Below are 17,555 nucleotides of genomic sequence, written 5' to 3'. Positions count from 1 at the left end.
TGTAAATATATATATATATATATATATATATATATATATATATATCCTCAAATAACTAATATGTAACTTGTATCTAACCTTCCAGATAGACCTACCGTCAGTTAAAGAATGCAAGAAAATTGCTCAGCAATCCTGTACATTTATGAGGATTATCTTCATTTGCTTTTCTTTGGCTCATATATGTATAATATTAGGAATATATGTTACCTGCTTTTTTACAGTATTATGATTCTTATTTTGATTATTTTTAGGGTTGTTTAATACTTTTGGAAAAGTGAAGATCTTTGAGGAGGAATGCCATATGATCTACTTTAATTTACCCTCAGCAGTGTATAAAGTTGGCTGGCACATCGATCATACATTTAACATTGACACAATGCTTTAGATTTAAAATGATTTAACAATTTCATATCCGGGGTGTATTCCATGAAAGAGACAGAGAAAGGAGGCTACACTGAGCCGAAATCATCTCTGTCACCCCAGATCTCTGGAAATAGTACTTTGTGTGAGGGCTTTTCTTGGGCAGAGAATAACTGTTCGGCCTGTGCTTTTTTATTTTAGGACCCAGTGGTCTTCAGCGTGTAGTAAAACCAACCCCAATTACTGTTCATGATTCAGAGAGTGATGATGAGGAAGACAGTCTAGAACTCCAAGAAGTCTGGATTCCTAGGAGTGGTGCTCGGCGTTACTCTGAGCGTGAATCCAAAACCGGAGAGTCAGGGCAGTCCAGGGAATCGTCAGGTGAGAGATGCTGTCTTACTCTGCCCTGTTAATGAGAGCCACTGTCAGGACTGAAACACTTGGCCTTTGTAAAGCGCCCCTTCTTCAGCTTGTGGGACAGTTAAATATCCCTATAAAATGCAGTAGGCAGCAAGAAGGCAGTAGCTCAGGGAAGAGGGGAACCTGGGCAAGTGCAGCACAACAGAAAAGTGGGCCAAGGGCTTGGGGTAGAGGAGCAGAAAGAATCGCAAATCCCACCCTGGAGGTTTTAGGTAGCTGTGACCTCAGGGATTAGTGAGAGGCTTGTGCCACATGTCAGGGATCCTGAATCACCCATACTGGTGAGGAAATAGCCACTTCCCAGCTAGCACTCTGTCCACTTGTACTTAGTAAACACTGGTGGCAAGTTTAGTGCTTGAGGGAGTTCTAAAATACATTTGTATACCCCCTTGCCACCCTTTAATGCAGACAACAGTTTGGGCTATTTGCCTCACTAAAAACTGTAACCTGTAACCCTCCTTCAGGTTTATACTTCTTCCTAGGACTCTCTTTTGTTTCTCAGATCCATGTGCTTCCTGCTTTTAGCAAAGGATGATTTTGTTTTTAAACATAGTCCCCTCAGTTTTCCCTATGTACCTTCCTTACTCCTTAATGTGCTCGAATGTTCATTATATATTCAGCACTGTCCTGAACACACACACACACACACACACACACACACACACACACACACACACACACACAAACACACACACACACACACACACACACACATACGCGCACACACACACACACACACACACACACACACACACACACACATATACGCACACACACGCGCGCATGCATATATACACATAAACTTCTGTGTACAGAAAACTCAGCTATTTACTTGGAATAATTTACTAATTACTGACTGATGATTCAGTTTTTAGCTTGTTGCTTTTAGAAATTCAAATGACTAAAACTGGTTGAAAAGAGCTTTGATGGAAACTAAAATTTAGGAAAAATAATGTGACCAAATGTTGTCTGAAAGGTTCATTTTCCATATTTAACAACTACTGTCTCTGCTGGCCAATCAGAGCCTTTCCGAATGATTCCTTTCTGAATTCAGTGAGCCTTACTGTGCCCCAGGTACTGTGAGGGGTATAGAGCTGTACAAGCCAGGGTTTCTCTCTATAGAACCTCAGGTCTCCATGAAAAATCAGGTCAGATGGTGGGTAGCAGTATCACGAGCGCATGCTACGAGGCTCTGGGGTGGGTGTGCGGAAGAGATCAGCAGAGGCCCAGACACAGTGAAGCAGGGGTGCTTTTGAAGAAAAGTTGGGGTTGGGGTATAGAATGTAAATAGATGGGATTTAGCAGAAAGTTACTTTGGAATCATGGTGAGCCTTCAAAGCTTGAGCTGAGGAGTGTAAACCAGGTAGGCACTAAGGTCCCATAGAGAATTGTGATACGATCGTAGTTACACTCGAGTAAAATCAGTTTACATTGTTTCTATTCCAAATTTACCCTTGCCTTTTGTCCAGAATTTGTACTGAAATCTTTTCTTTTCCTTTCTGTGAGCAGTAGGTGGAAAAGGCAAGACTCCACTTCGAAAGAGGTACAACTCCCATCAGATGGGCCAATCGAAGCAGTTTCCCCTGGAGGAAAGCAGCTGTGAGAAAGGCTGTCAGGTCACCAGTGAGCAGATCAAAGCCGATATGAAAGCAGCTAGGGATATTCCTGAAAAGAAAAAAAGCAAGGATGTTTATCCCAGCTGCAGCAGCGCCACGGCCAGCACGGTGGGAAACTCCAGCTCACAGGGCACTGCTTCTCAAAGCCCCGACTTTGGAAGGACGGTGAACTGCGGTAGCTCTTCCGAGCCTAGCCCTCCAGAAGTGGATGTGTCCAGGCAGTGTGTCTGCTCCCCCGGTGGGTCAGAGGACCCCGAGGCCATGGAAGAGGGAGATGCAGAGAGTTCTGTCTGCCCCAGATGCCGCTGTCACAGGTCCCGGGAATCCCAAAGGAGAACTAGCAGGTGTTCTGATGAGGAACGACCTTCAACCAGCCGAGCCTGTGTTGTGAATGGCCCGGATGGTACGAGATCCGCCTTTTCCTTTAGGACTCTGCCACAAGGGGGGTCTTCAGGCCCAGCACATGATGAGAGGACTAATGGGAGTGGCTCTGGGGCTACAGGTGAGGACAGGAGGGGGAGCTCCCAGCCTGAGAGTTGTGACGTGCAGTCTAATGAAGACTACCCTCGGAGGCCCCTAACCAGGGCCAGGAGCAGACTGTCCCATGTACCGCTGGTATCTGAGTCAGGTATGGCCATGCTCTCCCAGGATGAGCAACTGCAGGGTAGGGCTGGAGAAAGGCATGAGCTTGTTCATGAGTTTTCTTACAGAAGCCAGATGGGCAAATTACATTCTGGTGTGGGGTTCTGCAGATTACACAGATTTTGAACTAATTTTCTGGAATGTTTTGGTGGGTGGGGGTGTAAACCAGGTTTTAAAACATTCAACCCCAATAACTGAAATAGTTCAGCGTTTAAGAAAAATGTAACTGTGTGTAGTGACCCTAAATACAATACTAATTCTGATGGCTAAGCACCAGTGGACGAGCTCTCCCCCCATGCTTAGGAAAGTCTTAAGCCCTAGCCGGAAGGTAAGGACCTAAAGTGTCCAGGGCTGGGAAATACCAAGCTCAGTGCAGCTTCCTGGGTATTTTTATGGTTGCCTCTGCAGTGCCAAGTAATATTTTTCTAAATTCTAGTTTTTGTTTCCAGTTAGGTTTACCAAGATATAAGCAGGTAAGTAGTTTTTCACTGCGAGTTATTTGGGTGAAGATACAGTTTAAAAAATATATATATGCATCTATAATACTTGATTAATACTTACAATATGCATGCCAAGGCACTGGTCGAGTGAGAGTAATTACATTTCTTACCATGATTCTGTTCTATTTCTGACTTTAAGCCCCCTTGTCAGTGAATAATAGTGGATTTTAATTCTCTCCAAGTATCCATCAATTTTAGAAAGTTTAAATCAACCCCAGAACAGTCAGTGCTGTTTTTTATGCACTAAGTAGAGTTGAGTGAATCCTGTAGAATCACACTAATGAAAACAACTTTCATAAGATAACTGACTCCTTGATTATATAATAATCATCGTAGTAACCTAAACATAGACACTTTGCAAACATTAGTTCTGGTGAAAATATTCTTCCTAGCTTGAAGCTTAAATGTTACATGATGCCATTTGTAAATTTACGTTGTGATAAAATGTGTATAGAACATAAATTTATCATTTTGAGCTGTACAGTTCTGTGATATTAGGTACATTCACATTGTCATACAACTGTCATAACCATCTGAACTTTTTCATCTACTTAAACTAAAACTTTTCCCTTTAACCAGTGAAAAAAGACCCCTAGTTGCTTGCTTTTTCATATTTATAAAGTAAGATCTATATTTTTTTTCTTTTTTTAAGCCAAAAGGCATTCATTCCCTATAGTTGATCAGGATAAATGTTTACGTCTTCTTCATTGTTTTATTCATTTATTTTATTTTACTTCTTTAATCTTTGGGGTTTTTTTGTTTGTTTTGTTTTGTTTTTGGTACTAGGGATCAAACTCCAGCCCTTACGTTTGCGAGGCAGGTGTCAGAACCACTGAGCTAAATCCCCGGCCCCAATTTAGTTTCTTTAATTCAGTTTGGAATTGCATTATATTGATAGCTGAAGAAGAGTGTCATTTTCATAGCACTGAGTCCTCCTCTTTAGGAAATTTGTGTCTTATTTCTCTTGGTAAAGATTTACAGTTTTTTCGTTTTGTTTTGTTTTTATTTTATTTTGCAACAAGTTCTCTCAAGTCACTAAACTGTCCAGGCTGGGCTCAAACTTGTAAATCCTGTGTCTCAGCCCTTCAAAGGCATGGGGATGCAGGCTTGTCCCACCATACTCTGCTCGTTTTGTTTTTAATATAGATCCTTCGTATTAACTATTGGTGTCCTGATGTTTTTATTCTTTGCTTTGTGTACTGCTCACCCCTTTATCATTTTATTCTGTCCTATTTCACAACTAGAACTTTTTCTCACGTTGACTAATCCTTGGGTTGAAAAGGAAAGTAAACCTCATGTATGTAGAACTTTTTACTGTTGTATTTATTGCCTTATTTTTGTTTTTACTTTGAGATTTCTAATGTCAGCAGTGTAGCTTAGTGAATAAATTTTTTACACTGTTTTTAAAATATAATACAATAACAGTTTTTCAATAACAGTTTTCTGGGGAAAGATGAAAGTACTGATTTTAATATTATCAGGTCTCTTCTGAGGAGAGCAACTCATTTGAGTGGCTTATAAATTATTTTTAACTTGTGTTTTCTTTATATCAAAGCCATTCTGCTTTGAAAGTTTAAGGAGGGAAAAACCAACTAATACAGGAAGAAATTGATTGTTAGGGATTTTTGTAATCAGTTCAAAATTAACATTTGAGTTGTTTGGTGTTTTTATTTTTTTGCCTTGTAGAGTATTACAGCCATGTTAGAAGTTAATGTAATTATTTTTGTATGTGATTTCCTAATTTGAGAATAAACTTCTGTAAATTGTTTTTTTAATCTATGCTGTATAATAGTTTAAAAGTAAATATCGAAAATTTGATTTGATTGTCACAGAGTAGGATTCAGAATTAATTAGTTCTCATAAATAATAACTTTCCCTAACACCTCAAGACTAGGTTGGTCTGCTATCCTTGTTTCTGTAGCCTCTTTGACACTAATGTGAACCACACTATGCTGTAATTTGGGGTTTTATTGTCTTGTCTTTTCAATGGACAGCATCATAAGGCCAAGGCAGTGTCTTCCTGTATATGCCCAGCTTGTAGGCCCCATCACATACATTATGAAGCTCAGTGAATAATTGTGAATTTAGTAAGTGTAGAAACCATCATATGAGATAATGATGATGCAAGAAGATACATTGAATCACTAGAAATCAGTTGTCCCTAGATGGAGAGGAGAGCATCAAAGAATAGTAACCAACAAACTCTTTCTTGTTCAGTGGGAAGCCATAATTTTTCAAAGTCATCTACTAATAAAAGGTGACTTTATAGGAAAAGTGACTTTCATTTTGTAGAAAACAAATCTCTAATTTGGGCACTCTGGAAAGTGGGAAACTTTAACTTTGGACACAGTATTCTGAGCATTTAATCAGGAAGGTGAGAGGTTTGAAAATTATAAAAGGAGAATATGAATAGAAGCCCTGTATTGAAGCACTGTCTTGGGGTACTGGAAACAGACCTGTTTTTTTGGTTTCATTTTTGTAGTGAGAGAGGGAACAGGACTTCTATAAGGAGGTTGTAGCAGGTGTGTGAATTTTTGCAGTTCTGTGAAATGTGTGACCTTAGAAGGTCCTTTGTCATGAGAGACTTGGTGTGAGATTCCTTCGGGATACTGTAGAAGAAGGCACTCGTTGTTTTTTTTGTTTTTTTTTTTTTAAGAATCTGGTATTTTGCTTGATTTTCAGGATCCTTGGGAGAAGTTTGATGTTTGTTGTAGAACTTTGTTTTTGCCTTCAATCAAAGCAGTCATATGGGTTTTTTTTTGTTACTTTGTTTGTTTGTTTGTTTTTTGTTTTGTACTGGGGATTGAGCTTGGGACCTTGTGCTTGTGAGGCAGGCGGTGGAACCACTGAGCTAAATCCCCGGCCCTCAGCAATATGTTTGGTTTTTTGTTTGTTTGTTTTTGTTTTTGAGATAGAGTCTCACTATATAGTTGAGATTGACCTGGAACTCACTATGTAGCTCAGTCTGGTCTTGAACTCACAGTGATCCTCCTGCCTCAGCCTCCCGAGTGCTGGGATTACAGGCATGTGCCACCATGCCCAGACACAATATGTTTTATGTAGTGGAATTTCACAAAAGATTTCAAATGGTGGGGAAAGGATTCTGGAGTATAAAATTTTATCTGAACTAGACCTCTAGATTTTATCTAATCCTAAACTTGGGAAATTAACAGTACTTATCCCTTCTTTCCTTATATTTGTTTGTGATCTTTGGTTTGAGGTTACAAAATTATAAAGAGGAATATTTGTAATCTAGCAGAGAGAACAGTATGATGGAAATTTAGTTCATAAAGGTCAATCACATTTCATTCAAATACAGGATGGTTAAGTATTATAAATTTTAAAAATGACTTTAATCAGCATATATGTGCTTGCTCTTAGAAGTGAATTTAGAATTTGTTTTTAAATAAAATCACAGGCTGTTTATGATTACATTATCACGTTTTTAATATAGTGCTTGTAAATGGGTTAGGGCATTACAGGAAATAAGATTTCAGTTTTGTTAGCATGGTAACTTGTGCCAGATTGCCTGGATTTGACTCCTGCTTGCCACTTAACATCTTGGAAAGCTATTTTACCTTTCCATGGCTCAGTTTTCATAGCTCTTCAGAAAAATATGGAGAATAGTAAATATCTTGGAGGACTGTTACAAGGATTGTACGCATTAATAAAAGTAAAGCCTTTAGGACAGTGCCTGACACACAGTAAGTGCTCAGTAAATATGTTATTTTGTTTATGTGCCCATAATGCATGCATTCGTTCTGCATACGTTGAGTGACAAATCAGTCAAAAAATGTACACTTTATTATGTCATTGTTAGTAGCTAAAGTTGAAACAAAGGTGAAGTACAGACCATGTGGTTGCCTTTAAGGAACTTCTAGTTTAAATTTGGAGATAAAACAAATATACAGGGAACTATAGAACAGTATATAATGTTTGGAGGTCCACAATGACTGTCAAAAACAAATTCACAGTTGTGTTTGACCAGTCAAGAGTGGTAGTATTTCAAAGGGTGAAATCAGAAAACGTAATCTGAGCTAGAGTGATTAATGTGAATCATTATTGAGAATCATTGGCCATGTGTGAGGAGTAAAATTAAGATCAGGTGGAGTGAAAGCATATCTCCTCAGTGTGAGGCATTGAAACATACTCGTTAATTTTTTGTTTTTTTTTAAGCAGGAAAGTCACAGTTTTAATCTACTAGCAGTACTCGAGATGGGGTGGCTCAGAGACTAAACATTGGAAATGATGCCTTCATTGTTAGAATGGCCCGAGAGTGGGAAGGGATGTTAGGTTTGAGGTGGGAGAGGGTGAGCCTGTTGGAACTGACCATTAGAAACATTGATTCCATCTGTTATTTCTTTGGGACCCAAATTGAGATTTAGGAGTTGCCTTGGACTTTATACAGATGTGATTGAATACATATGTAAGTAAAGAAAATAAAGCAAAGTTGAAATGTGGACTTTTTTGCCTTTTCTAGAGGTTGCCAAAACAAAGCCACGTCATGCCATGAAAAGGAAACGGACGGCAGATAAGTCCACCAGTACCAGTGATCCTGTGATCGAGGATGACCACGTACAGGTAAAAAAAAAAGTCACTTTTCTGTTCTTGAGCAGTGCAAAGAAGCTGGTTTCTCTTTTTATAGTTTCTTTATCCCAGAGAAAAGAAATGATAATAGCCACTTCTCAGTTGTACCAGTGTAAACATTTAAGCTTCTTAAAAAATGAGGTACATTACATAAAACTTCAAAATTTTTCTCCTTATAGGTTCTTATATTAAAATCCAAAAATCTTGTTGGCGTCACTATGACCAATTGTGGAATCACAGATCTAGTGCTGAAAGACTGTCCCAAGATGATGTTCGTACATGGTATGTACTTGGGCCCATTTTGTACAAGACCATCATTAATAACTAAAGAATGAAGAAGTCAGGGTTGGGCATTTAGCTCAGTGGTTCCACTGTCTGCCTCACAAGCCCAAAGTCCTGGGTTTGATCCCCGGTACCAAAAAAAAAAAGGATGAAGAAGTCCAGCAGTAACATTACTGTGTATGTGTTCTGTTAAAACACTGTGCTGATGATCTTTAACTCTGTCCTGTTCTACAGTTTTCACATAATTACTCCATAGTAAGGGTCCATGTGCCAAAATGGGTTAATTTTGTAAATAGTCTCTCCTCCAAGAGATAATTGCTCCCTGAACTCACAGGGTGGATGAGCAGACCAGGCCGGCTCTGGAGTCAGATAGACCTCAGATTGAATCCTGGCACTGCCATTTGAGATTTGAACATGTTTTGTGTATATTTTTTGAGGGGTGCTTAACAGCTTTGTTTTCAGTGAGATGATCAATCATACCCTTAATCTTAATACATGGCACATTATCATTAGTCCAGGCCCATTTTCAGTCTCACTGCAGATGCCTTTGGCTCCCTCCTGCGGTACTGATGTATCTTGCTAATATATCTTTCCTGCCATTACTTAGATACCTGTCTCTATCAAGTATAGGGTATTATTTTGTGTGAGCTTTTATAAGTTTAGGTATGTATGTCCATTCAAAGTTCATTTTATTTTTTTAACTCAAAATTAGATTTTTGATACTCATCCACATAAAATTATGAATCTGACTTATTCTTCAACTTGAACAAGTTATATATTTCAGTGTACATACTTATGCTTAATCCATAAAATATCAGTGAAAATTAAATGCAGTGATTGATGTCTTTGTCTATATACAGAATCTGTCCCCAAAAATGTATACATCAGGAAAAAAAAACTTGTATAAATATTTTAATACTAAATTTACTGAGACATCATGAGATGAGCACAAGTTACCTTTGGCCTCTACAATTACAAGAGGTGCTCAAAGTGTGGTGGCCATTGGCTTCCAGACGTTTACGAGTATGGCAAACAGCCAAAGTGCATGTCCATTTTTGTTGGCAGACTCTGTACACAAACACACAAGGTCTGACCTCTACTAAATGCCTGCTGAAGGTTAATTTCTATTGTATTAGTATTGCAAAAATATTGAAGCATTTCCCATGACCCTGATAGTAAACAAGTCTCATTAACATTTTCATGGCGGAGCTGTACTTCATGTATTGCTGCTGGATGGCTCTTACTTGAATTCTTGGACCCTTTGGGCTGCTCATGCCACTTCTCAGGGGTCTTTGACTACAATAATTCAAAGAAAGGCCATGATTTAGCAGACTAGGTATCATTGTATAAGGAAAACATTAAAATGTTATAAAATAACTAATACAGCCAGTTTGTGGCACATCGGTTGTAAATGCATATTATATACACCAGCAAAGGAGTATTTATAAGATTTCCATGTTAAAATTTAGAGAATTGGGCCAGGGATTTAGCTCAGTGGTTCCAGCGGCTGCCTGGCAAATACAAGGACCCAAGTTTGATCCCTGGTACCAAAAAAATAAATAAATAAATAAAAAGTAAAATTTAGAGAATTATTAACCTATGGAGGGATGCTATAGGCACAAAATTTACTCAAAAAAAAAATATTCACTTTATAGGAGCTTATTTAGAATTGACAAGAAACACACAAGCAATGTAGATAATGTTAATTGAAAATTATCTGCAAAAATGCATGGTGCTGTGGCCACAAAAAAAAGCCAAGAACATCATGACATTTTGTGTACTCTGTACAAATCAACTGTTTTTAAAATAATTCACAAGTATAAATTTCTTTTAATTTAACTAAATAAATTTGTTGACTATTGTAATAATTTTAATTGGTATGAATATTGCTAATTACTATTATTTGTATTTATTACTAATATTACTATTAGTAATATTACTATTATTTGTATTTGAACATTAATTATTCAAATTTAAGAGACAAGATTCAGTTCATTTCTAGACTTTTTATTAACTTTACTAGTGTAAAAAGACCGATAGAGGTGATTAGATCTGTTTGTACCACCAGTGGTTCAAGCTGGCAGGAATATGTTAAGTGGTGCTTACCAAACATTTTGTCAAGTAGGAGAAGCCCTGGAAGGATAGATGACACTGAGACTCATACACTGGCTCACCCATAAATTCTCCAAGACCCTGTGCCGCTAAAGGGGCAGTGCTTTTCTTCAGCCCAACCAATGAGGTCTTTGGTCCTAAAACATTAGAGTTTCTTCCTGAAACAAAACATGGGCTCTTCCGAAGCTCAGAGGTCATACAGCAGGTTTCTCTTTGTAACTGATCTCTAGAACTTCATTCTCTGACTCTGAGTATCTAAAACTCATCCTTCAGACTTTCTAGGTTGGCACCTCATTGCTTTTGGAGTAAAAAAAATGAGAATGAATCGGATTTATTTTCACCTCTGCACTTAGTGTGCTAAGTCTCCCCATGTCTCCTCCATCCTGGTAGTGGGTTCATGGCCCCAGTCCTGGCTGTCTCCCCTTTAAACCAAACTGTTTAGCTCATCATGAGACAGGGCCAAAGGTGGCCAAGTCTCTAGACACTAACTGGGGTAATGGCAGATGAGGTTAGCAGTGACCTTAACCGTGTCTGCTTTTGTAGCAGAGAATCATTAATCCTTATCCCCATTCAGTCCTCTCCTTTTTTTCTTTCCTGTTTTCAGTACTAATTTTCTTTCCTGTCACATGTCACAGAGGCGAAAATGAGCCTAACAAGTAAGAACCTGGTTCAGTATTTAAATATCAAGGTTAGTTACAGTGTAGAGTGCTTCAGAAGGTACCTGTAAGTCAAAGACTTACAGATGTTGTCTTTATGAGATGCTAAGGTCAGGCAAATTAACCTTTTGGTTTCATAATCTCTTCCGTTTAAGCCTCTGTCTTGAGTTGGGTGAGGTTGAAATTTGTGCTTTCAAAAAGGATGCAGGGCTAGGCTGGTTGAAGAACCCTAGAGCCCTCTCCTACCTAGCATGTGGGAGCCCTTGGGTTTCACCTTTAGCAAAAGGGAGAGAAGCGGGTGGGCGTGAAAGAGAGGAAAGTGAGAAGAAGGTAATATTTTTCCAGTGCAGTTAAATGCATTTGTTATATCCTAATTCTTCACTCTATGATCCTATGTTTGGTATGTTAAACAGGAAGACTGTACAATTATGTATTGGATCAGCATTTCCAGTATAACTTTCTGCAGTGATGGAAGTATTCTATATCTGACTGTTCTACATGGTGACCATTAGCCTCATGTGACTGTGACTATTAAATATTTGAACTGTGATTAATGTTGATTTTGTTATATTTCATTACATTGAAATTTAAATTGTTCCAGGTGGCTAGTGGCTAATATATTACACTATACTGTTTCAGACTAGAATATTCAAATATTTCTGGGCCTTTATTTTTTTTTTCAGTTTTTTAAAATATGTAATAAGAATGAAAATCAACTTTGCTCTTGTCCTATAAGTGAATATAAGATATTCTATGTGTTATCTGGACTTATATGATCATTATCCCTAAAGCTGCATAGCTTAATAGTTATTCCATCCAATAAATATTTCCTAAATAATTCCTGTTTGAGTCATTTTCTGTCACCTAATTTAAGGAAAAGATAACTCAGTATCCCTTCTCTCATGATTAAACACATTTTCAAATTTCTTTGTTCATTGTTATTTGTATTCGGTGGTAATATTTGACCTGTGTTAAAGTTATGTACCATTGCAGTATTTTGTGCTATTAAAAGTTGAGCTAGTCCTCCAAAGGTGCTTTCAAATGGGTTATAGGTTGCTCTTCCATATAAATTATTTATAGAGTTTACTGTTCTTACTCTTAGCTACCAGGTGCAGAGTACTGAAACATTTAAAAGTAGAAAATGCACCAATTGTAAACCGCTTTGACTATGCACAGTGCAAGAAGCTGAATATGGATCAGGTACTCGACCAGATACTGAGGATGCCTCCTGAGAGAAACCGCATCATCTACCTTCGCCCCATGCAGCAGGTAACAAGCTCTGCCCTTTCTGATGATGCACACACATCTGTTGACTTAGTCTTCAGCCTTTTAGACTAGGCATGTATTCATTGTTCAGTCCATATGAGTGATTCCTTTTGATCTACGCACGTAGTTCTTTTAACCAAGCTAGACTTCCTTGCCAATTTTCTTTTTTAATGTTTCTCTACTAGATGTTTAAAGTTTTTAGCAAGTTATTTGACAGGAGTTGTTCAAGGTGTTTTTATATTTATTAAAAATTACCTGTGGCTAAAAGCAAAGACTCGGGTATCAAACTACCTGATTCATATTCTGCCTTTCTGACCTACAGCAGATTTCTTAACATTATGTCCTAATTTCTTCATATGTAAAATTAGAATAAACTAATACACCTAAAGTTATAGATAGCATAATATAATATTACATCATTATTATTGTCAAACTTTAGATAGGAAACTATGCTTGATTCCAGAAGAGAGTTTAGAGGAAGTACTGAATAAATCTTGGAGTCATTGTGTGAGCTAGGCCCCCAAAGGGTCAGTTCAACAAATTCTTTAGAGTCACAGTGCTCAAAATTTGCTCTGTTCTAAAAAACCTAGAACATTGTCCTCCCCTCAAAAAGATTGCCTTCCCACAAAGGACATAAACAAGCAAGCCCCTGAGATGACAGAGTAGAAGTTTTATAACTACACATATGGAATAGTGTTCCACAAGGAGAAAGCAGTGCCAGCCAAGGCTACAAAGAGGCAAGAGCTATGCTCTGTCCTTAAAAATGGGCAGTGATCCCGTTTGAATAGGAGATCTGCTCAGTACATTCACACTTCCGTAGTGGGCAGCACTGGAGCCTGTAATCCTCAGAAGTGGGTTCTGAATTGATTGACATCAGTTGCCTGAATCAGGGTTCTCTGGCTTACTGGGTGAGTCTTAACCCAACATGGTAAGCTGTTCGGGATGGAATATGACTGTTCCATTTTGAGATCAGTCAAAGATACCAAAAGTGAAGGGCCTTGGGAAAGATCCTTCAAGGTGTAGAAGATAGGTTTGTAAGACTTCCTTTCCTTTCCAAAGACCTCTTTATGATGTCTCCCCCAGGTGGACACACTAACTTTGGAGCAGAAACTGTTTAGTGGTCCGTACCCCTACCACATCTGTATCATCCATGAATTTAGTAACCCTCCCAATGTGCGAAATAAGGTGCGCATTCGCAGCTGGATGGACACGATAGCAAACATCAATCAGTGAGTAACTACGTGGCCCTCTGAAAAAGGTCTTTTCAGTCATTTCATGTAATGGGGGCTCCCAGAAGCAAATCCCTGTTACCTCTTGTCTTAAATGTCCCATTTGAGCTTTTTTAGCATGCTTGAATTAACATATGGAAAAATTAGCATGTAGAAAACCCTGAAGGAAATAACTTAGAACTGAAAAGCACACCGGTATATATGTAGCTTTTCATTTCCAAACTAGAGAGACCGAGAACAGACTGTGCATGTACTAAGTTGTGGATTTAGAGAGATCAAGTTAAAGATCGTAAGACTATGATGTTTTACATCATCAAAGAACTGAACTATGCCTTTCTTACATGAGCGTTGTATTAGGCACCCTCTATACACAAGGCATCTGCTTTGAGAATGGCTTTTTTTTGACTGATACTATTTTGAAGATAGTAAAGAAACTTTGTCCTGACTAGACACATCTCTATTTTGAGTAAATAGGGGCATTAGATTTAGCATTTCTTCTGAAATGCTTTATAAAATCTGGGTGAAACAGTCTTGACAGTTCCATTGTCTCCCATTCCCTAATGTTCTCCGTTTTGCAATTTCATTTTCCTTCTTGCCTATAGAGAGCTCATTAAGTATGAATTCTTCCCTGAAGCCACTCGAAGTGAAGACGACTTAAAGAAGTATCCTAAGTACCCCTGGGGGAGAGATATCTATACTTTAGAGGGTGCGTATTTACCATTGTTGGGAAGCTAATCGCTATGAGCTGGATGGAGAGACATATCTTAGGGAAAGTATGATTGGGAGTCTTAGAATTCATCGAAATACATTAGTAATGTGAATACCTGTACGAAGCGGGGACCAGGTATCCAAGAGATACAAAGGAAAACAAGACCGAGATTCCACCTCACCCCAGAAGGAATGGCTGCTATCAAGAAATCAACCAGTAACAAGTGCTGGTGGGGCTGTGGGGAGAGAACGCTGCTCCACTGTTAGTGGGAGTGTAGACAGTGTAGACACTGTGGAAATCAGTATGGAGATGCCTCAGAAGACTAGGATGAGAGGTCCCATTTGACCCAGCTGTTCCCCTGCTGGGTATCTTCCGAAAAGAATCATACCACAGTGATATATGCACCCCCATGCTATAGCAGCACAGTTTGTAATAGCTAAAACTTGGAAGCGGCCCAGTTCCCCATCATCTGGTAAGTAACTGGATAAAGAAGATGTGATTTTTTTATATATCAAATGGAGTACTACTCTGCCATAAAAAATGAGAAACTAGAGACATTTATAGCTAAATGGATGCACATTGAGCCATACTCTTAAATAAAGAGGACACATGTGAGTAAATATCAACTAGTTTCTCTGGTGTGAAAGTGTAATTGAGTATCAGAATGTAGAATAGGAAGAAAAGGTCCAAAGGGGATGTGGAAGGGGTAGAGGAAAGGAAAGGGAAAAATGGAAACAAAGTCTTTGTAAAGAGGGATGATGGGTGGAGGGGTTGAAGGAAGGGTAGGACAATAGGACAAAAAATATGGACGAAGATATATCCTGTAAAGCTACAAATCGCCAGTGATGAGTGTCATCGCATTGTACACCTAAAATGTACCAATAAACTTAATTTTTAAAAAAGCAAAGAAACCAGGACCAGATACATTGCTCCGCCCATTTGACTCTTTTTCATCCTTCGAATACTTTGGTACCAAAAGGTCAACATTAAACCTAACCATTGAATTTGATTCGGTTCTTGTCCAATTTGGTTTGCAACCATAATCATAGAAAGAACTAAGTTCATAAACCAAGGTGCTGTTGTAATCAGAAGTAGATGAAAATTGAAAATTGCTATGGTTTAAGATTTGGAAATGACTCGCAGGTACCTGGCTCAATTTCTGCTTTACATTTTATGTTCTGTTCAGAAAGTACCGCAGAGACGGCACTCTCAGCACCTCCATCCATGGGGACTTAATTAGATCCGTCTTCTTGTTTTAGGTGTCGTTGATGGAGCTCCATATTCCATGATTTCTGACTTCCCTTGGCTGAGGTCACTACGGGCAGCAGAGCCCAATAGCTTCGCCCGATATGATTTTGAAGATGATGAAGAAAGTAATTATGAACCAACTTGACTTTTCTCTGGCTTGAGTATATCCTGCTATGTTAATTATTAATACTTTGAGAATTCAGAGCACTGCAACTTTTAAATGGTTTCCACACACCCACCCCCAACAGAAGCTCTGGGTTTGTACTGGGGATATATGCCGGGAAGGATTTCTTCAAACACCTTTTCCTAGTCCTTTTTTACTACCTTTTTTTCTCTTTTTAATTGGTGCTGGGGATTGAACTCCGGCCTTACTCATTCTACCTCTGAGCTGCACCCCAAGCCAGTCACCTAAATATTTATAATCTTGTACTTTTTACTGAAGAATTCAGAATTTATCAGCAATATTGTGTGAGAATTGTTCCAGTTGTACAGATTACTCTCCTTTTGTATAGAACTTGTACAAGGAAATGAAGTCTATGAACTGCATGTGTGTGACCTTCCCCTCTGCCGTATCATTTTTACCCGGGGTTCTAATCACATCTGCTGTCTCAGCGAGCAAACATGGTATAAAACTATAAAGTGAGGGGACTCGTTCCATGAGCTATTGATGCAGCAGCTACATTATGTGAAAAGGAAAAGGTGCAGGAATATTTTGTGAACTAGCTTATCTGATTGGCTTCCAGTTGACTCAGTTATCACACGCATCTCCCCTTCTCCTTCTCGTTTCCAAGGTACCATCTATGCTCCTCGAAGAAAAGGACAGCTGTCTGCAGATATCTGTATGGAAACGATAGGAGAGGAAATCTCAGAGATGCGTCAGATGAAGAAGGGTGTGTTTCAGCGAGTAGTGGCAATTTTCATCCACTACTGTGATGTCAATGGGGAGCCAGTTGAAGATGACTACATTTGATTGGTCCCTGCCCCTCTCCAGGTCCAGCAGAAAGCAGCTGGGCTCCTTCAGCTTCTGGAATACTCCACAGGGCCTGGGGGCGTGGCATTGGGAGGCCCCGGCTCAGCTTGGAATATAAGAAATGTATAAGGAACGTTGAAATTGTATACAAAGATTTGTACATAAACAAAATATGCAAAGACACTTCCTGAAGTACAAACTTTATATCATATGTTTATACAATTTAATTTAAAAATCTCAATAATGAAGTCATATAATTTGAAAGAGTTCATTTTGTTCCATTTTTCCTTAGTTCATGCAGTGTCGTTTTTGGACTGAGACCCATTTACTGTATTCCTCATAAATACCATCACCCCCTTAAACCTGTGCCTTTTTCTTCTCGAGCAGAGCTGTTTGAGTAAATCTGATGAAGTTTGTGTTTTGTGTACCTTTTTTGTTATTGTTAAAAAATAACAACTAAACTGTATAGTCAGAAAAGGCTATATGTTTCTGTACAAAGAATGTAGTTCCTTTTTTTTTTCTTGTTATTATAGTTACCATGTTTCTTTAAATAAGACTTCATGAATTAGAGGGGGAAATGGAAGTTTCCAGAGCATTTGTAGTTATTTATTTCCACATTCAATTGTGTATACACTTTACCTTGAATATACAAATAAAAGTTTATTAAAAATTTTTTTCTTGCCTTGGATCTAAATCCTTTTTAAGAACTGTAGCAAATATTGCACAGAAAAGCGATACAGTGGATGGTGATGTCTCTGTAAGTTTCTAGTGTACAATTTCTGGTCTCTAAAATTCTGTGGCTGTAAGATGTTGGACTCCTAAAACTGTGTGACAGAACACAGATCAGCAGAATTTCCCAAAATATGCGGTCTCTGATAGCCTTGATGTGATAATGGTGTGTGCTCTGTTACTACCTCATGTCAATAGCAAAAGCTTTAGAGCAACATCTGCATTTGTC

At 38.5% G+C, this 17,555-nt stretch overlaps 1 protein-coding gene across 7 annotated transcripts in view; it reads left to right on the top strand.

Annotated features, from left to right (window-relative positions):
- Positions 1-17,210, top strand: part of Fbxo38 (F-box protein 38) — a 53,822-nt gene extending 36,612 nt beyond the window's left edge. For 5 of the 7 annotated variants that reach the window (XM_010627090.2, XM_010627094.2, XM_033766758.1 and 2 more), the window contains 9 exons: positions 562-741; positions 2,290-3,024; positions 8,019-8,119; positions 8,305-8,407; positions 12,278-12,444; positions 13,525-13,670; positions 14,273-14,376; positions 15,639-15,752; positions 16,419-17,210. In XM_010627090.2, the coding sequence (XP_010625392.1) occupies positions 562-741; positions 2,290-3,024; positions 8,019-8,119; positions 8,305-8,407; positions 12,278-12,444; positions 13,525-13,670; positions 14,273-14,376; positions 15,639-15,752; positions 16,419-16,597 (1,829 nt within the window). In that variant the 3' untranslated portion in view covers positions 16,598-17,210. The remainder of the gene's footprint in view (positions 1-561; positions 742-2,289; positions 3,025-8,018; positions 8,120-8,304; positions 8,408-12,277; positions 12,445-13,524; positions 13,671-14,272; positions 14,377-15,638; positions 15,753-16,418) is intronic. The other 2 variants (XM_010627096.2, XM_010627095.2) reach the window with 2 other exon arrangements.
- The last annotated feature ends 345 nt before the right edge of the window (positions 17,211-17,555 follow it).

Source organism: Fukomys damarensis, unplaced genomic scaffold (genome assembly GCF_012274545.1).
Source record: "Fukomys damarensis isolate Sample0158 unplaced genomic scaffold, DMR_v1.0_HiC HiC_scaffold_3, whole genome shotgun sequence".
Taxonomy (NCBI): domain Eukaryota; kingdom Metazoa; phylum Chordata; class Mammalia; order Rodentia; family Bathyergidae; genus Fukomys; species Fukomys damarensis.
Note: the sequence above shows the minus strand (reverse complement) of the source record. Positions and strands in the feature narration are given on the sequence as shown.